The sequence below is a fragment of the Dermacentor silvarum genome, chromosome 8, assembly GCF_013339745.2.
Source record: "Dermacentor silvarum isolate Dsil-2018 chromosome 8, BIME_Dsil_1.4, whole genome shotgun sequence".
Classification (NCBI taxonomy): domain Eukaryota; kingdom Metazoa; phylum Arthropoda; class Arachnida; order Ixodida; family Ixodidae; genus Dermacentor; species Dermacentor silvarum.
In genome coordinates, this window is record NC_051161.1 from 74,719,716 (window position 1) to 74,737,273 (window position 17,558).

A 17,558-nucleotide genomic window follows, 5' to 3' on the forward strand; every position below is an offset into this window, starting at 1 on the left:
AAATACATTTCAGCATTTCAACGACACCCAAACGTCCATTCAATATCGGCTCCACGTCTGTGCCGTACAGGATTACGGCATGCTCCAGGATGCTAAACGTTCGACAGGAAAACCGCGTATTACGTACTGCTCTCTTGTCAGGTTTGACTGCGCGCGTCGCGACTAATCAATGCTCGAAAACAAATTCTCAAATTTTAGATTTGATAATATCAGAGAACTTATTCTGGTAGAAAGGTGTCACGAGAGACCTCGGACACGAAGACATATACAGCAAATGATGGTCCACGCAGAGGCATGTGCGGTGTTTAATTATTACACGACGCAGGTTGCGATGGCAGGGAAACGCATTTACGCAGCAGACGTACTCGCGACAACGCACAAGGTAGTGTTTTAACCGATGTGTTTAACTCGATGAAAAGGGAGGTGCCATGGTGCCCGTGCCTTTTGTTCAATGTGTTTATAGCAACGCGTTAGCTGCACAAGACGCGTACATTACAGATTTCTGTATTTTGTACGCTCTCTTCCCGTATATTGTATTCCGTCTGAACATCGCATAAGTTTTTTATACACAAACTAAAAAAAAAATGTGGTTGATCCCTCTTATATAGGAATCGGTATAGAACACGAAAGTGAAACGTGTCTTCACAGAAGTAGTGTAATGTTTATTGCACATTGATATATAATGTCTATTGGTGTTTTGTGGCTAAAGCGCCCTTAGGCGTTGATGCACCCACGCTGACGCCTGGTGGCACGTCTCCTCCATCACGACTACCAACGTCGATGACCATGAGCAACCGTCGTGCATATGGAAGCTGCACTACGCTGCACACGCTAGCACAACGCGAAAGACGAAGCACGTAACTGACACACTAATACAACGCGCAAGACAAAGCACGTAACTGAATCGTCACCGAGTCAAATCAGCGCGTACAGCGCGTCGTAATTGCAGCCTCCGCGATCAACTTCAGAAACATTTTCAGAGCTAATTGCGGAGGCCACGCTCCGCTGTGCTGAGTACGGTGAACGCCACCTAGGTGGCGTTGGTAGTGCTTCTTGATGCCAGCGTCCCTTCGAATGCTGGCATCGAGGCGTCGTAGTACTGAGACCACCGAAGCGTTCACTGTCGGTGCGCGTTAAGGCCGGAATACATGGAGCGAATAACCGGCGTCCGAGCGAAGAACTTCGTCGGGCGGCGAACGTCCGACGGCCGGCGTCAAGAAATTTGCCGTCCGCAGCCGATCTGCCTGTCCAAACATTTTCGTCGGGCGAACGCCGCCGCCGGAAGCGTCTAGCGCGCAGCGGTGGACGACAGCCAATCAGGAGGCACTAGTTCCGGTCGCAATGCATGCTGGTGTTTCGCGCGCGCGCGCCTTTTCGCGTCGTCTGCAATCGCGTTGGTGTTGCCGTGTCTGCATGTCTCTGCACCGATTGAGTAGTTCCTAGTATGATCTCTCAGGAATCGCGTTGTATTTGTACATCCCATATCCGCTGATCTGCGAGGAAACAGACAAGCAGTGCAAGCTCTCTACAACAACCTTCAACAGAAATCTTCTGATCTCAGAGGCCACATGCTGTCGTCATGCCTATCTCCCGACTTCCCCGATAGATGGCGTTGGCATCTGATATTTCTTTCGCTAGGCTTAGACGCGTTCGAAACGAGAAGCGATCTCGAAAACTACTCAAGGTTATCCATAATACTCTGTCGTCGAAGCGGCCTGAGACTAAGCGAAAGCCGTTTACGCAGTCATTTGCTTCCAACTAAGTGAATTCTACAAGGACAACGCCAAATTCAGTTCGAAGCGGGCGGCCGGGACCGCCGCCAACACGGCGGCCAACGCGCGGCGGCGTTCGCCGCATGTATTGCAACACAGCAAACATCCTGCGTCGTGTCGCCGCGTCGTTACTTGACGCGTGAAGTTCGTCGAGAAAGTTCGCTCCATGTATCCCGGGCTTTAGTGTCATAATGCAGTACTTCTCTTTTCTGCTCATAGGCGGCGGCACCGCCCCGAGCAAGAGCGCGGGTACACGGAGGAGTGTTAGATATATAAGGCGCGTCTGTGTAGCTCTCTGCGAATGCGTTTGTGGCGCAATGGGTTAAACGCTCGGCGATCTATCGTCGCGGACCGAGAGGTCGTGGGTTCGATTCCCAAATTTTGCATGTTTGTGGAACTTTTTCTTCTGGTTTCTTTCTTTGTATTATGTTCTATGACGTATTTCCGTGACGGAAATACGTCAGTGAAGTCTTGGTGGACCCCGGAATAAAACACTTTCGTGTTAAAAAAAATTAAAGGATTTTACGCGCGAAAACCACGATCTGATGATGAGGGACGCCGTAGTGGGGGACTCCGTAATAATTTGGACCACCTGGGGTCGTTTAACGTGCACCTAAATCTAAGCAGACGGGTGTTTTCGCGTACATAAAGTGAAACAGAAATTGAAACGAAGTACAATACGCGGCAGCGCTCATTTGTAAGCACAAAATCATAACGTTGCCTAGGCTGGTTCGAATTAAGCATGATGCCGCGTTCGTCGTTTTCCTCATCGGCCTATTTTTACATTCACTGAAGACAAAGGCCCACTTCACACTGATATTAAGTTACCCCTGTCTTGCGACAGCCGGCTCCCTCGTATGTTTGAAAATTTCATCATTTCGTCACTTCGCGCCGCATCCTCCACCACCATCGAATGCACCCCCTCTTCCTTGGCACCCATTCTGTTACTCTAATAGCCCAATCGTCATCGAATGGACAACCAGATGCACCGCAAATGATGCGGGGAGCGCGTGCTTACTACCGGCCCTGGACTGGAGTGCGCAGTACAACGGTTACACAAACTCAACATGGGAAATCACTTACGTAGCTTACTGCGCACTGTGTACCCATGCCGTGTAGCCACGTCGTATTATGCGAGCCCGGATAGAGCTAAACTGAGGTTAGAACGCCGAATGATTTACTACAAGCACGGTCGTACCAAAAATAAAAGTTGTCGCAGTTTCACCTGAAAGGCAGAGAATCAATTGCGATAGCAAATTTGTAGAGAGCTATACGGAGTAATGATAGTAGCTTTATCAGCTGTATAAACTTGGACATGCAGCAGCACCGGCAACACGCACAACTGTTGTCGACGCCCTCGGCGTTTTTCCCGCGTTCGCACAAAATGCGTGCGGCGTTGGTGACTGTTGCCGGAGCCTCTGATATAAATAGGCACTTGGTGCCGCAGCTAAACGTCGCCTCCCTTCCCTTTCCCTCTCCCCACGGCCTTTCGTGCGTCAGAAGAAGGCGCGTTTGCTCTACATATATGGTGATGGTAAAGGAGGAAAGAGACGCCTACTTCTGCAGCCCTTAAGGGAGCACGGCACAGAACGCGCGTTTGTTCTCCGCCGTGCGTTCACTCCCCGTGAAAGCGCGCGTCCCTCGCGCCCTTTCACTCGCACATACAGCGTTCGGCGGCGCGCGGCGACGATTTCATCTCCATTGACGTCATACGGAACCTCACGGCGACGGCGACGGCAACGACGACGGCAGAAATCTGCTTTGGAGTGTCCATATAATTGCTATCGCAATAAAACCATGCTGCAACGAAATGGGACTGCTTGAGTAGTGAACGAATTTTTGTGGCACCACCTGAGATACAACCCAACCATTAACACAAATTGTGGCCAGGCGTCATGGCATGGGCGTTAGCGAATGCTAGCTTAGATTTTATCCTACTGTATGCTTGATCTCTGTGTGTGTCCATGGAGCGCAACATTAATGCCGAATTTAGTTAGATTTGTCTTGTCTAGTCGTTGATATATTGAACTTGTTTTCCTTCGCCATAGAAAGCACAGAAATTAGGCGAATACCGGCTATGTCAGTTACACTAAACGTTCGAATACCTTTAACAGAAATATGTCAGAAATAGCGCGTTCGAAATAGCTTTCAGTCGCGAAAGAAAAGAAAAAGGAAACCGAAGACACCTGCCGTTTCATGCTAAGCCGGTTATCGTATTAACATTATTATTGTCGTTATAATATTAACAATACATAACAGCGTAAGTATGCAACCTGCAGCCTTCTTTCTAGAGAAAGTTTCTCAAAATTCTTCGTGTTCTACAGCTAGACAGCGTATTTGTGAACCACCACTACTCGGGAGCCTGAAAACAGTGTGCTTAGAGGTTCTGCTATGTGGCTCGACAAAGTAAGCCTATAGGGCAAGCAACACAAACGTCTTTCTTCTGACTTACCTAATCCCCCAAGAAGTCGTGGTTTTTCCCAGGCGATCTTAGCTAGATCCTCCTTGAAGATGGCTTGCACTCCTTGGACTGGGTTGACAGGAACTGAGACGAAAGTAAAGTTCAATGGCTTAGTCAATCATTCTCACTGTACGATAAACAAAAGGAAAATAAAAACGCTTAACACAGTAAGGCAAAACGCAGGAGCGGTCAGCTTGCGTAACGCTCCAAAACTAAGGAAGGTATATGCTCAAGCGGCTTCCTATGAGCTTACCTGGTGTCCTGGTTGTCTGAGGCAGCATTTAGACAAAAAGGGCGACAATTTATTTGTTAGCAACGCTTGCAAATATTCCATGTTTCAGCACGTAAGACACTTACAGTATATGCAAAAGCGCTAAGTACCCTTCCCACCTGAAACAACCTTGCCTTCTCCCTTTCTTTTCGTATTCCTCCTCGGGCATCCGGTTGACCTCCCTACCTCTCCATCCTTCTTTTTCTCCTCCTCCTTCTCCGGCATGAAAGTTCAATAAATACTCCGATACCAGTCTTTGATGATTTTGATTTGCTCGCAGTGTTATAGCAAGCGCACTTTCGAAATATATTTGCTCGCGATATTTCATATTTGCCCCTTTTTTGCGTCATTAGCGCACCACTACAGCGCAGTTCGAACCAGTGGCATTATTACAACGAAGAATTTCGCGCCATGAAGCGTGATTACCTCGGAACCGCACATCTTAGTGGTCCGAGCTTGACGGAAGCGCGCTGCTCACAAACATAGTTTTCGAATTCTGACGCCGACGCCACGATTGACCACTGTTACATCCCATTCCGACTGCTGCATTGTACTTATATCTATTTTTTTAAATACTTCAAGACATGCACATCTCCGTAAAAAACGGACATCAACTGCTGCGACAGCAGTATGTGTTCGCTTCACAAATGTTCATTGCTTATACACTGTTGTTTCTTGGGATCCCCAATGTTACACATATTTTGTACTTATGGCGGACAAAGATTATGCATAATTTCTCCAGTTTTCCCTGCTATAGGCACGCCTGGTCACTCCCTTTTCCGCAGTGTGATCACTGCCACGAACTGCCAACTCCTTCATCATTTTTTTTCTATTTTGCAAATTGCAAAGAGAGAGAGAGAGAGAGAGAGAGGCGAAGCAGTTACAATATGCCATAGGGCTCCCCTCGCTATATGGACAACTACGACATCTTCATGTCGTATATACCATGTATGCTAATGCTAATGTATGCTAGTGCTAAAGCTAAGGTATGCTAATTGCCAAAAAAGGTCCCCACACTGTACGCTGTACCTGCATGAAGTTTCAGCTCGCCAACCCAAATGAGCTGTCCTAAAGCAATCAATTCGAATCGCCCATCTAGTGGCCCATGACATCCAAGGAAGTGACCGACATCGAGTGAAACCAACGTTAACTGCTGACGCAGCAAAGCCACTCAAAACTGCTTCACACGACACAAAGATGTAAGGGACCTAAGTAAACTGAGCTTCGAAGCGACGGCAAAGGGGGGGGGGGGGGGGGGGGGGTCAAATTTCGATCCCTGCGTTGTTCTCGCCATCTATAACAGAGAAGCAGACAGTTGGTCGCTCTCTACAAAGGAAAACGCCTTAGTGATCTCGTCTGACTGTGATCGAGGCATGACTTCCGAAAAGTTTTTAAAAATAGTTCGGGAGGGCTTCGGCATGAGTTCCGCTTGTTTTGTACGGGCGATTATAATTCGCTGGTTATTTTGCTCTGCCTCGGTTTATATATTCTTACTTCGGTTTTCTTTATTTGAGATAATGTAAAGAGCCTTATAAGAGTGCCGTTTTATTATAGGTGCAGACTTTCCTGAGGAGGAGGAGAAAAACTTTTATTTGACGGAATAAATGGGGTTTGTGGTGTGGAGTCCACTTGGTTCATAGGACCCATTTAAGTGGAAATGTCTGCCCTCAGTCTAGGGCGCCACAGGTAGTTGCCGCTCTGCGCGCCCTGTCGATCAAACAGTTGACCTTAAGGTTGTCGCTGGCCAGCAGCTCCTCCCACCGCTCCACACTCGCTTGGTCCGGGGGTGGCCCGGCATGTCCAGGTGGTGTGTAAAAGCGTTGGCTTGTCAGAGCACCATGGGCAACGCGGGGGGTATGCCGTTGAGTGCATTTTATTAAGAATGTGTAAGTTGGGGTATGTGCCAGTCTAGATTAAGCGCCAGCTGACAGCCTCCTCCTTTGTTAGTTTTTTTATGGGGAGGGAAGTAGATCCGCCTGAGTCCCTTGTAGTAATTTAAGATGGCCACATAGTCGCACAGCACCAGGGCAGGCTCCTCAGGGGCAGGATCAAACGTGAATTTAAACTGAGCTATCGGACACGCAGCTCCGTGAATTTGCAATGACCACAGCCATGCAACGGTGAAACCTGTCACTACGCGCACCTCAACAGCGGCGTTCACAACTTTAACAGTGGTTGATGATCATGGCTTCTTCATTCTCGACTACGATAACACACTAAACAACTTGCACTGCACACGAACGTTTCCTCGCGTCAATGCTGCATGCATACCTTGCGTAAACTCCGCAGTCGCCCCGGTCAATCTCTCGAGTTTCGGCAAATTTTATTACAGCCAACTGTCAGTCGTGTGCAGGCCAAACATGGTGTTAAGGTATTCCACTCACACGTGCACTTTTTAGCATAAAACTGCGAAACCCCCGAAACGCGTGAAACGGTATTGCTGGAAGAGCTAGCTGTCGTAGTTACTCTCTATAGAGATGACAACGCATGCGGTACGACGAGGTGCGGTCATAAAACGCTTGACACTTTTGCGACGCATTGACAACGATAGCAATACTTAGCGTCCTGCTCTAGCACCTCGGACGGTGTTCTAGCCAAAGAGGTATGGTATGGTATGGTAAAACTTTATTATTGTCCGTCGGAACGCGCGTCAGCACGTAGCGGGCCGCTCCCACGTCGGCACAGAAAGGCCGAGCCTCCCTGCTGCGTCGCGGGCCAAAGAGGTGTATAAAAAAAAAAAAAAACAAACAACAAAAAAAAAAAGCTGTGAGTTTAGCCGCAAGTACTTTTCGCGCCGACACACCCACATAGACATTTATATATATATATATATATATATATATATATATATATATATATATATATACGTAACTGGAGTTTTCGATGGGCCAATCGTATTTAGAAAAATGAGATCCTCTATGTCACGGTTATCTTAGGTTTATTTACCCAACAATTTCGGTCGGTGGACCAACCGAAACAGTTGGGTAAATAAACCTAAGATAATCGCGTAGTTGCGGTTCACACTTTTATATACAGGGTGTTCCAACTATCACGCAGCACGATTTAAAAAAAAAAAGAGGAACGGCGTTACGCGAAGCAAACCTAGTGCGTATTGTTTCCAGTGCAGTGGAGTAGCCGCCAGTAATTTTTTCGTTACTGAGGTTTAATTAGGTAATTGCAATTCATTATGTAACTCGAGAAGTACTGTCCTAATTATCAAAGTGTAAATGAGAAGATTGTAGAGCAACATATATATAAAAGCGCGCACACGCACACACCAAGTCCCCGCTATTTAAACAAAAACCAACTAAACAGAACTTGCAATCAACACCATCCCCACACTTTTTTTTTTCGGAAGCCGTATTGCACCATTTAAAGCGTTTTTAGCGCAAGTGATAGGCGGCGATGCATCGAAGTGGTGTTTAATTTTGTCCCTCAGTACTGCCGCGTCAGTCAACCCCCCGCCGTCAACCCTATAGATGCCCGGAATTAGAAGCGCTCTTTCGGAAGCGGTTATGATTGGAGAAATAGGTCACGCAGTGACCAAGCACAAAGCTGCTTTGCTTCAGTGATCCAACGAGAACCGTCGCGATCAGCATTGCATGGCCGACGGCCGCGACGCCCTTGGAGCGCGTGCGACCGAAGCCGCCAGTAGCACACGGTTTTCTTTTCGTAGGCCTGTTTAGACTATAGGCACTACTCTAAATTGCATAAGGATACGGAGCTGGGCTAGCTGGTGCGTGCAAACGAATCGTACTAGACTCCAGTGCAAAGACACATGACAACAAATAAATATAGGCGCACAAATGGGACCGCTTGCGAGCCTATCACATGGTCGTCGTGTCGAAACGAGGCACAGCGTTCCCGGAAGGATGAAGATTTGAAGTGACATGAAGTAGACGAACAAGAGAAACGTCAGCCCGGAACCAACGTTTCGACATTGAAAGTTGCCTTCGTCATCGAACAAATGATCCCTTCGCGGTCGTGCGTGTTTTGCCCCAAAGCCGCGACGCCCGGAAGGATCCACTAATCTGACAGAATAGCAGGCCAGAACATACTAGCTCAGGCCGACCTTCTTTGCCTTTCCTCTAATTTGACTCTGTGAATGACTATTATTTGCCTTTTCGCTCCTTCTTATCTACTCTTCCGCTTTCCATCTCACCAAGCGTAGGGTAGCCAACCGGGCACGTCCTTGGTTAACCTCCCTACCTTTCCCCTTTCGTTCCTGTCTCTCTCTTTCTCTCTAATAAATTATCCTCTCTCTCCACTGACTTCACGCCTAAAGGGACACAAAAGAAGAAAAAATTGAGCTGTATCAGCAAATTACCTTTCTAGAATACAAAAAAAAAAATAATAAAGCCAGTCTTACAGTGATAAGGGGCTCGGCATGCCAGAAAATGACATAACTGAAAAGACGGCAGGCGACACCACGGTGAAGTTTCCGCACCGTCCCGTCGTGATGTCATTAAATTTGATGCTGTCTACTCAGGCATAGATATTTGTTTATCAGTAAAGATTAACTACATTCTATTCTAAAGGAGCCGAAGAGTGAGTCTAGCAAGTTTCGAGAACATTTACTGCGTCAATGTGGCCCAAATACGAAAAAAAAAAATTGAAATCCGTGACGTCGCACTGACGTATCCTACGCTGGGATATGGGCGCGAAATTAAAAAAAAAAAGAATACTAATCTTCGACCTTCATTTTCTCTTCTTATTTCCAACCTGTCAATGCGAACTTGACGAAGATAGAGTGCTGAAAGAATTATTTATCCCTCTGAGGTGTTTCAGTGTTTCTACAACTTTAAAAGGCAGCGGCATTTTCCACTCAAAGGCGGATGCACACGAGCCTCCACCAATGGGCGCGCAATCTAAACTGACGTCATGAGCAGGACGGCCGGTGACCCCGCTACCGGAGAACATTGCACTCCGCGCTTTGAAATGGGCTGAGTCACGTCAGCGGAACTATTTCTTCATTCGCGGAGGCAATCGGCTGCCGCGCTTCGGTCATGTGGGAGGGGCCTCTCCTGCCTTCTTAAGTTGTACCCGACTATACTTAGTATATACAACAGTGCGGAGGCAATGGATCCATCAGGTAACCACGTGGGTCAGAAACCATGGGCTCACCAGGGAAAGGCTGCGAGAGTGGGTGGAACACGCCCAGGTAGACGAGCGGGATGTCCCTCCAGGGTGTACTTGTTGTGGTAGAACTTGTCACCCTTGTCGTGGTACTCCTCGCCGAAGGCCTCGGCGGCCGTGGTCCAGTACAGGTTGCCGCCGTGCGAGTCCAGCCGGCGCACGTCGGTGAACTGGTGGCGTTGCGAGTTGCGCCGCACGTCTGTCTCGTCGCCCGCCGAGAGCGAGACCGACACGACGGTGTTCTGCGACTTCTTCGGCAGCAGCAAACGGTAGTTCTTGTAGTCGACCACGAACGTCCTGAGGTCGGTGTCCTTGACCAGCAGCTGGGCGTCGTGCCTGGCCGCGGCGTTCTTGAGGATGCGCGCTAGGTCGATGCGGTAGAGGCCCCCCGTGGTGCCATTTTGGAGGACCCAGTAAAGGTAGCTGCAGGGTGAAGGAATGTACATCAGGTTTTTACGAGGTACGTCCCTCGACCCACTTTCGTCACAATTCCATTATCGCATCGACGATACAACTATGATGACGATGATCGCATCAACATCATGATGCTGATGAAATGCTGGCGAAAGAGGTCATTCTCACCATCGTGACCACAAATGACTACTCGTCATTATCGTCACAAATGACGTCAATTCTGTAGCTTCTGTGTTTGGATCTTCTATAGTTTCGGAATGCTTATTTATAGAATTGTTTACGCGGTTGAAGTGGCTTTTTTAAAATAAAAGTGGTCACTTGAATGTACGGAGCCTTATGTGATCTTGTTTTGGTCGTCATGCGTGCAGTTAAATGTCGTCCAATTTACCACAACTCTCTTTGGATTCACCCACGTTGGATTCTACTCCAATATCTCATTGTAAGTCGTTGCTGGGCGGCTTACCTTCGCAGTTTTACCTTCGTACACAGGCGTCTTTCAATCTTATCCTGCCAAAACTATTGCATGCTCGGCTCGAAGTGGAGCTCGAGATTTCGTGCTAATTGGGTCAGCCGATAAGACACTTCATCGAGTTGCATTAGGTTCCATTCAAAATAGGCACAAGAGATTAGACGTACCCATTATAGGGATCAACCTTCATTTCGCTTGGTCTTTGTTCGAATCCCCACACGGCCGTTCGGCAGTCCTGTCCAGTGAAGTTGCACCGGGTTATCTGTGTGAAAAAAAAAGTATTTTAAAAATACTCGGATAGCTTTAAACGATCATACAATTTATACTCCCTCACAGTTAAGAAGTAAGGCGGCTTTTTTAACATCAACGCGATTCTCCAAGCAAGGTCAATTACAGTAGAAGACAAACTGCTCTCGCATACAACTGTCTTTACTGCACCGATCACCGCATAAGCCAGTTCGATTAGTTACGTCACTGCGTGGTGATAACTGATAAAAAAAAAGGACGCAGGTAAGTGATTCCTATCCATCCTACGAAATGACTGCTCCTGCACACAGTCTGGTAGTCTTCAACGTACAGTGAAATATGACCACAGTATTGTTTTTCATGCAGCCGCCATATTATTGCAGTTGTTGCGGGCAGAATTCAATCCCGCGACTTCCCATTAATTGGTCAGCAAAGCAGTTGTTGGTCACTGCCGGTCTATAAACTTTTCAAGAATAAGTAAGTTCTGAATACCGAGGCAAACTGCATCTGCGACAAAAGAGCGACTGCAATAGAAAAATGCACTCGCTGCTAAAATCCACTCACCTGGCCGTCTTGTACTATGTAGAGCAGCTGACTCAACCAATCCACCGATAGGAGACCGGGATGACTAGAGGCGTTGTGCATGATCGGACTGTAGCGAAACTTTTCCGAGAGGTCAACGCGATAGATAGTGCCCGAGCTGTCCGCCACGAAGAGCACGTTCTGAGACACGTGCATGGCGACGCCTGCGAGGAGGAAAACACAGAGAAAACGATCAACACCACAAGTGACACAAAAACCGTAAACAGAAAGAGGAAAAAAAATCTGGAATGCATTTAGCAGCAGTCGTGCATTGTCGACAACTTGGTCAACGCCCGCCTAAAGTAACAAAGAAACTTGTAACGCAAATGTTTTGGGTCCACAGTTCTGATTGTGCGCGGGCCAAGCAAGCAACGCTCACGTAACCATGCTCCTAAATTCGGCTGTCTCAATACAGACGTTCTAAGATTGAAGAACCCTTTAGAAGACAGATACAAAAAGAAAGTATTGAAAACAGGGTATACATCCGATTAGCCAGCGTGTTACATGAGAGAACTGAGGGTCCGTCAAAGTAAAAAAAAAAATGATGACAGTCACTCTAGCATACGCCAAGGAGGATGAAGGAGAAAGCCTGCGCGCTCACGCGACATTAATCAAATTACTTGACATTCTCATCCGAATGCGGTGTCACTTCTTATTACTTGTTTTTTTTTTGTGTGTGTGACCAAAGGTTGCGCGCTCGAGTGCCTTAATTGACGCTACCTTAGATAAATGTGCCTTCATTAACCTCGCCCTAATTAACACCAAAGGTGGTGGCTTCGACTCACATAAGCTCGAGGGTTCGACTCCCACCGAAGGTCGTGAGTTCGAGTGCCTGAATTTACTCGTTTTTAATTAACACGATGACCACGGTGGCCAAGGCACCATCAGAATTGTGGCGCGAACGTTTGCATATAGGTAAGACACGATGCCGGGGCGGTGTAGTAAGCGAATTACTACACCTAGTGGTCATCGTGTACGATTTCACTTCGACGACACGGTTTTCGCTCAAGGACGCTGAAGGTCGACAGAACGATGAGACATATAAGGCTTTCGCAATTAAAAAGTAGGTCCAGAAAATTGTTAGCAGACACGAGCAATTGTGACTGCTTCAAAATAAAACGAGTGTGGGTTTTCTTACAATTTTCTTAAACTGAAACGCAGCCAGGGGCTGCAGTGAAATAGGCGGAGTGAAGGTACTAGAAGACTCGCTGGCGTAAGGTGCGTTCGCTTGACGCAGATCAGGGCAATTGGATATCTCTAGAAGTATTTGTCCTGTAGAAAAGGGTGATCACGATAATGATGACGACATGCGTTTCATGCTCGAAATACAAACATATAACTCGCTTATTATCAATAAGCAGAGTTTAACAGCCTGAGCCGTACACGTACCAGTTATCTCTATAGAATGTGACTGGCGTGTAGAATTCTGCCACTGGTGCGTCCAGGATGCTCAGTCCTTGTCTCAGCACTTGCCATTTTGTGGCGATGATTAGGTACGGTTCGGGAATCGGTATCACTGCAAGGAAGGGAAGAAAGAATCCCTGTCTTACAAGCACCAGTAAGTAGCAAGCGCACTTGGCTGCCCAAAACAAATTGCGACACAAAATATAGCTATTACGCCCACTTTAATAATGAGCTACCTCTCGGGCGCACCTGCCCTCATCAAAATGTATGCAGGTCTATAGACTGCTGCAGACATTGACGTTCCCATCTTTTCTTCACTTCATAAATAAACAAATATAGACATCTTACAGGATGTTGCGAGTTCCTGCAGACCTCTTCTTTTGTTCGCACAATATGTATAGACTGTGTAATGACGGCCGTCCTTAACAAACGTATTTATTTTATTCTATTCGCGTTCCACAGTTTTCCGAATGGTTGCTTATACAGTCTGTAAAGAATAGTCGGCAAAATTGTTCAAGGCAGTGTACAGCTCGGTCCACTTTTAGAGGGAACACGCGAGCGCATGGCCAGCGGTCCGCGGAGCGCTAACTGCTGGCGAGATTTCGAAACACAGAGCATGCGCATAGATTAATTCGGGTGGTGCGTGCCCTGCGTCGTCTGCTACTTCTCCGCCCTAGCGCTATCAAGCGCTGGCCCATCCTGCTTTCTTTCATTCTTTTTTTCGCACTGTGAAGCACTGATACTAACCCTGCCTCCCGCTTGTTGAATAGGCGGATGGTTGGATGGGCAAACTTGATATGCTCGCTGCATCGGGCTTCAATTGTATTTTCTCTTATGAAAAGTGGCCAGTTGCTGCGAGCAGTACATGAAAAGCTTATGACTAGCTTATCGGTTAGCATTGACACAAGGTTGCGGAAGTGACAGGCTTCGTTATCACTTTTGCAGAATTCCACAGTTAGGGGAATTGCTGCACAACCATAATTCGGGTAAATTTTCTCAGCTGTGAGCAGCGCTTGGTCCTATTTCCCTTGCACACGTGTGCGCTTTTTTTTTTGCGTTTTACTGAGCATGGACTTCTTGCCAACACACTACCAGCTTTGCATCCTTTTAAAGTCGTGTGACTATAGTTCTGTCCCCATATACCCTCTGTCGCAAAAATATAATGAATAAATTTCTCCTTCACATTTACTTTCATGTGTCGTTCTATGCACACCTTACGTCATTGCACGCACGTGTGGGTGTAACAGAATAATTTCTATAAAACTGCATGTTCAATCGATATCACAAATATGCTAACTATGGAGCTTCTGTGGACGTTGCTTCAACGAACAAGAACCGAGTCGAGTTAAAACTGGCGAGAGACCGCAGCGACAAACAAAACTTTCTTTTTTTTTCTGCTTGCTGATTACCCGATGAGCAGCAGGCAGAGTGGCGGCTAGATAAATCCCACTGCGGAAAAACGGATGCGCTCTCCAGCGCTTGTCGAGCGCGCAGGGGCGGAGAAGTAGCCGACGAAGCGGGTCACGCACCACCCTTATGATTCTATGCGCATGCGCCGCGTTTACAAATCGCGCCACCAGCTATCGCCGCGGGGGCCGCCGGCCACGCGCTCGCGTGTTCCCTCTAAAAGTAGACCGAGCTGTACATACAGATACCATCCATAGTTATCGCGTAAGATTTGTAGAATGACTTCAACATACTCTCAACAGGTCATCTGCATTAACTTTTGTAAGGTTGATAGTCAAGCTACACTTCCTAAACACGTACAGCGCTGCCAAAATACATAATACTAAAGAAGATGAATTCAGGGTTCCTTTTGGCAGCGTTTGTATATAACTGCGTTCAATGGAGTTAATACTGCAAGGCTGTTGGACCCAAGTGTTACTAAACAAAGAAATGAAAGAAATTGCTGCATTCAAGGTTCGCTTAGAGAGCAAGATCTTGCATATTAGAAGGCTTATCAGTAGTCCATGCGTAATCGCACGTTGGTTCACTTCACTTTCAGTTTTGGACTGACACTTATCTAAATCTCATAAGCACAATGACATATTGCGCTTCATACAGTAAAACCCAGTTACAGTAAACTCGCCGGGATGCAGAAAAACGATAACTATATTAGGAGCACTACCACGGCCGAAGTCACCTCGAATTTTTCGTGAACATTTTCGCTATGTTTCAAAGGTCCGCTATTGCTAGACATTCAAACCATCAAGCATTAGGTGGAAGCACCGTGGAGAGGGCTTTGATTCGAGACCCGCAGTAGGGTTGGTTGGTTTTGCATACCGGGTAGGTTTTGGGGAGAAGTTTTAAGTTCGCTCTTATGACATGGTTCTTAAAACGAGGAGTTCCAAGAGCGACTGTGGGTGAAACTTACTGTTGCTCACGCTCTGAGGCGGTGTCGTGATGTTGCGCTTGTCAGCCGGTCCCATGCCGAGGTTGTTGTTGGTGGCCACCGACACCGTGTACATAACCTCCGGTCGGAGGCCGCTGAACATGAAGTACAGGCCTCCAGACACGTCCGAGACATCCTGGAAAACCGAGAAAATAACTGGTTCATGGAACAAGGACCACCAGGATAAAATAACGGTTCAATCGTAGGCCGTATAGGGAGACGAAAATGCGCAAGGAATACTTCCTGTTCGATTTAAGAGTTCTGTAGAGAAAGAAATATATCTTTTTTTTTACATTGCAGTGATAGTCATTAAATAATTCATTAATGAATCTATTGCTCATTTAGTTTAGAGATAACGAGACATCATTCTAAAATAAATATAGCAGCGCTGAGAAATAGACTTTCAGCAACAGCAGTAGTGATATATTATGCACTCAAGAAGTTATATTTGAAGCTCTAACTAGAGGTATCGCTGCTATTTTCTGCATGCTCCTGGAAATGATCCAACTTTTTTCTTGAATGTTTACGCCAAGTTGTTACTTGGCACTGAAGTAGTGACAAATCTATTCGTGTAATCAGAAGAAATACTTGTTCAAGCGATGCGAAGTACTTATTGCGTTAAAGCTGCGTCGAGCTGCTTGCTGCACTTAAGAAGCTTCATTACCGTCACAGAGAGATCCTAGAACATAATGAACACAGTACGACTGTTATGTCAGAGCAGGAGTCGTGCGGTACTGCATACATTGCTCTCTGCGTTCTGTTGCCTACGTGGGTACATTTTTGCGCAGAGTGTGAAGAGTGCACTGAGATAGTTGTTAAATGAACTATTGTTTAATACAGTTACCGGTCTCGTTAGCTTTGCATGCAGTGGCTCAGACTTACGCACCTTGACCGTGGTGAAGCCACTGGGGTTTTCCACGAGGTAGAGAGCGTAGGAGAGGATTGGTCCATTGGGGAACAGCGGAGGGTCCCAACTGACCGCTATGCTCCGAGGGCCGACAGTAGTGAGGCTGGTGATCTTTGGTGGTGTCGAAGGAACTGGTCACGTGGAACGAAAAAGAGAACTGAAGAGAAACACCGAAGAGACGTCAGAGAGCTAGATACACGAACGTTTGTTAAAAACAGTACATTTCATTTCTTGCTCTTCGTGTGTTTTTGTTGTTGCCATAACCGGTAGGTACTAGCACGTTCTACCGCACAGTTTTGTTTTCTTGAGTGTTTGTGTTATAATTTTAATGCTGATTAGCGCACCCTTTATATGATGTTAGCTGCTACTGTACGACGTTATTGCACTAACCCCAATTTGTCTTCTATTTGGAGGTCCCCGCGACAGTCCCGCGGGACCTCCGATTGCGTATTTATGCTCCACCTGTGTTTTATGTATCGTATTATTAAAACAAATGAAATGAAACAATAAAAATAAATATTCTTTTGGAACCATATTACCGTTTCTTTCGCAGAAAATCGTCATGTAAATGAGGTGAAAATGGAGCTCAACTTTCACTTTTTGAATCTGAGCGAGTGATTAGTTTGCTTGTTTGTTTTTTCGCATTTACTCTGATGAATTAAACTCCACACTATTCAAAAGTAATGAACCGACGTTTGACGGTTTTCTTTATTATTATTGTCACAGCCAAATACATGAATTTCGTGATACGTCGATGCTCAGACTCCGATAATTTGTTTGCGTTTTTTTTTTTTTTTTTGCACGAACGCATTAGTCAAATGGAACAGCTGGTTGTTTACAGCAGATGTTCCACGATGTCTACGGCACACAATGTCTAAAGCACACGCTGAATCGTATGCCGTAAAACGTACAGCTGCAATTTTCTGCAAAGTTCCGCCATTTTTATTTCAAAAATGCTGCCATGTTATGCATGATGCGGGAATTTATTAAAATTTTTCAATTTCTTTTTTAAATTTATGCAGAAGAGGTTTGTTTATTACCTCCGTGGGGCTCTGTAGATATCACAACGCTCGGCTGCGAAAACAAGGGACTCTGGTTTGGCAGAAGGATCCAGGCAACTCGGAACTGCAAGGAAAGTGTACAGCGATGAGACAAGAGCAACGTAGCTATGCCGCACTCTTCAATCGTGCACAACTGAAGTCTAGTCATGTCTTAGAAATGGATGAAACCAGAATCAGGCACGTTAGTGACTCGCAGCAGCAGCTAGCAGACAGCAGACGAGTGAGTGAGAGAACTTTCACACAACTGTGTGAAACATTCCAACTACGTAAATCTTGTTTTCTTTTTATTAAATAAAACACAGCTAATGATCTAATACAAGGGTAGATCTCAGCACAAAATTGCTTTCATTTCTTATGAAATACTGGAGTTGTCGAGCTAAGATCCACAGCCAGGCACCGTACTGAGCCAATCAGTTGTCTAGGAACCATTTTGAGTTCTGGCA

General features: G+C 46.5%; 1 protein-coding gene across 1 annotated transcript in view; it reads right to left on the reverse strand.

Moving 5' to 3' along the window:
- Positions 1-17,558, reverse strand: part of LOC119462211 (proto-oncogene tyrosine-protein kinase ROS-like) — a 187,641-nt gene that overhangs the window by 78,085 nt on the left and 91,998 nt on the right. Inside the window, 10 exon segments of the mRNA XM_049672884.1 lie at positions 4,225-4,317; positions 9,629-9,677; positions 9,679-10,063; positions 10,691-10,785; positions 11,334-11,515; positions 12,741-12,762; positions 12,764-12,867; positions 15,130-15,283; positions 16,034-16,185; positions 17,095-17,179. Of these exon segments, the coding sequence (XP_049528841.1) occupies positions 4,225-4,317; positions 9,629-9,677; positions 9,679-10,063; positions 10,691-10,785; positions 11,334-11,515; positions 12,741-12,762; positions 12,764-12,867; positions 15,130-15,283; positions 16,034-16,185; positions 17,095-17,179 (1,321 nt within the window).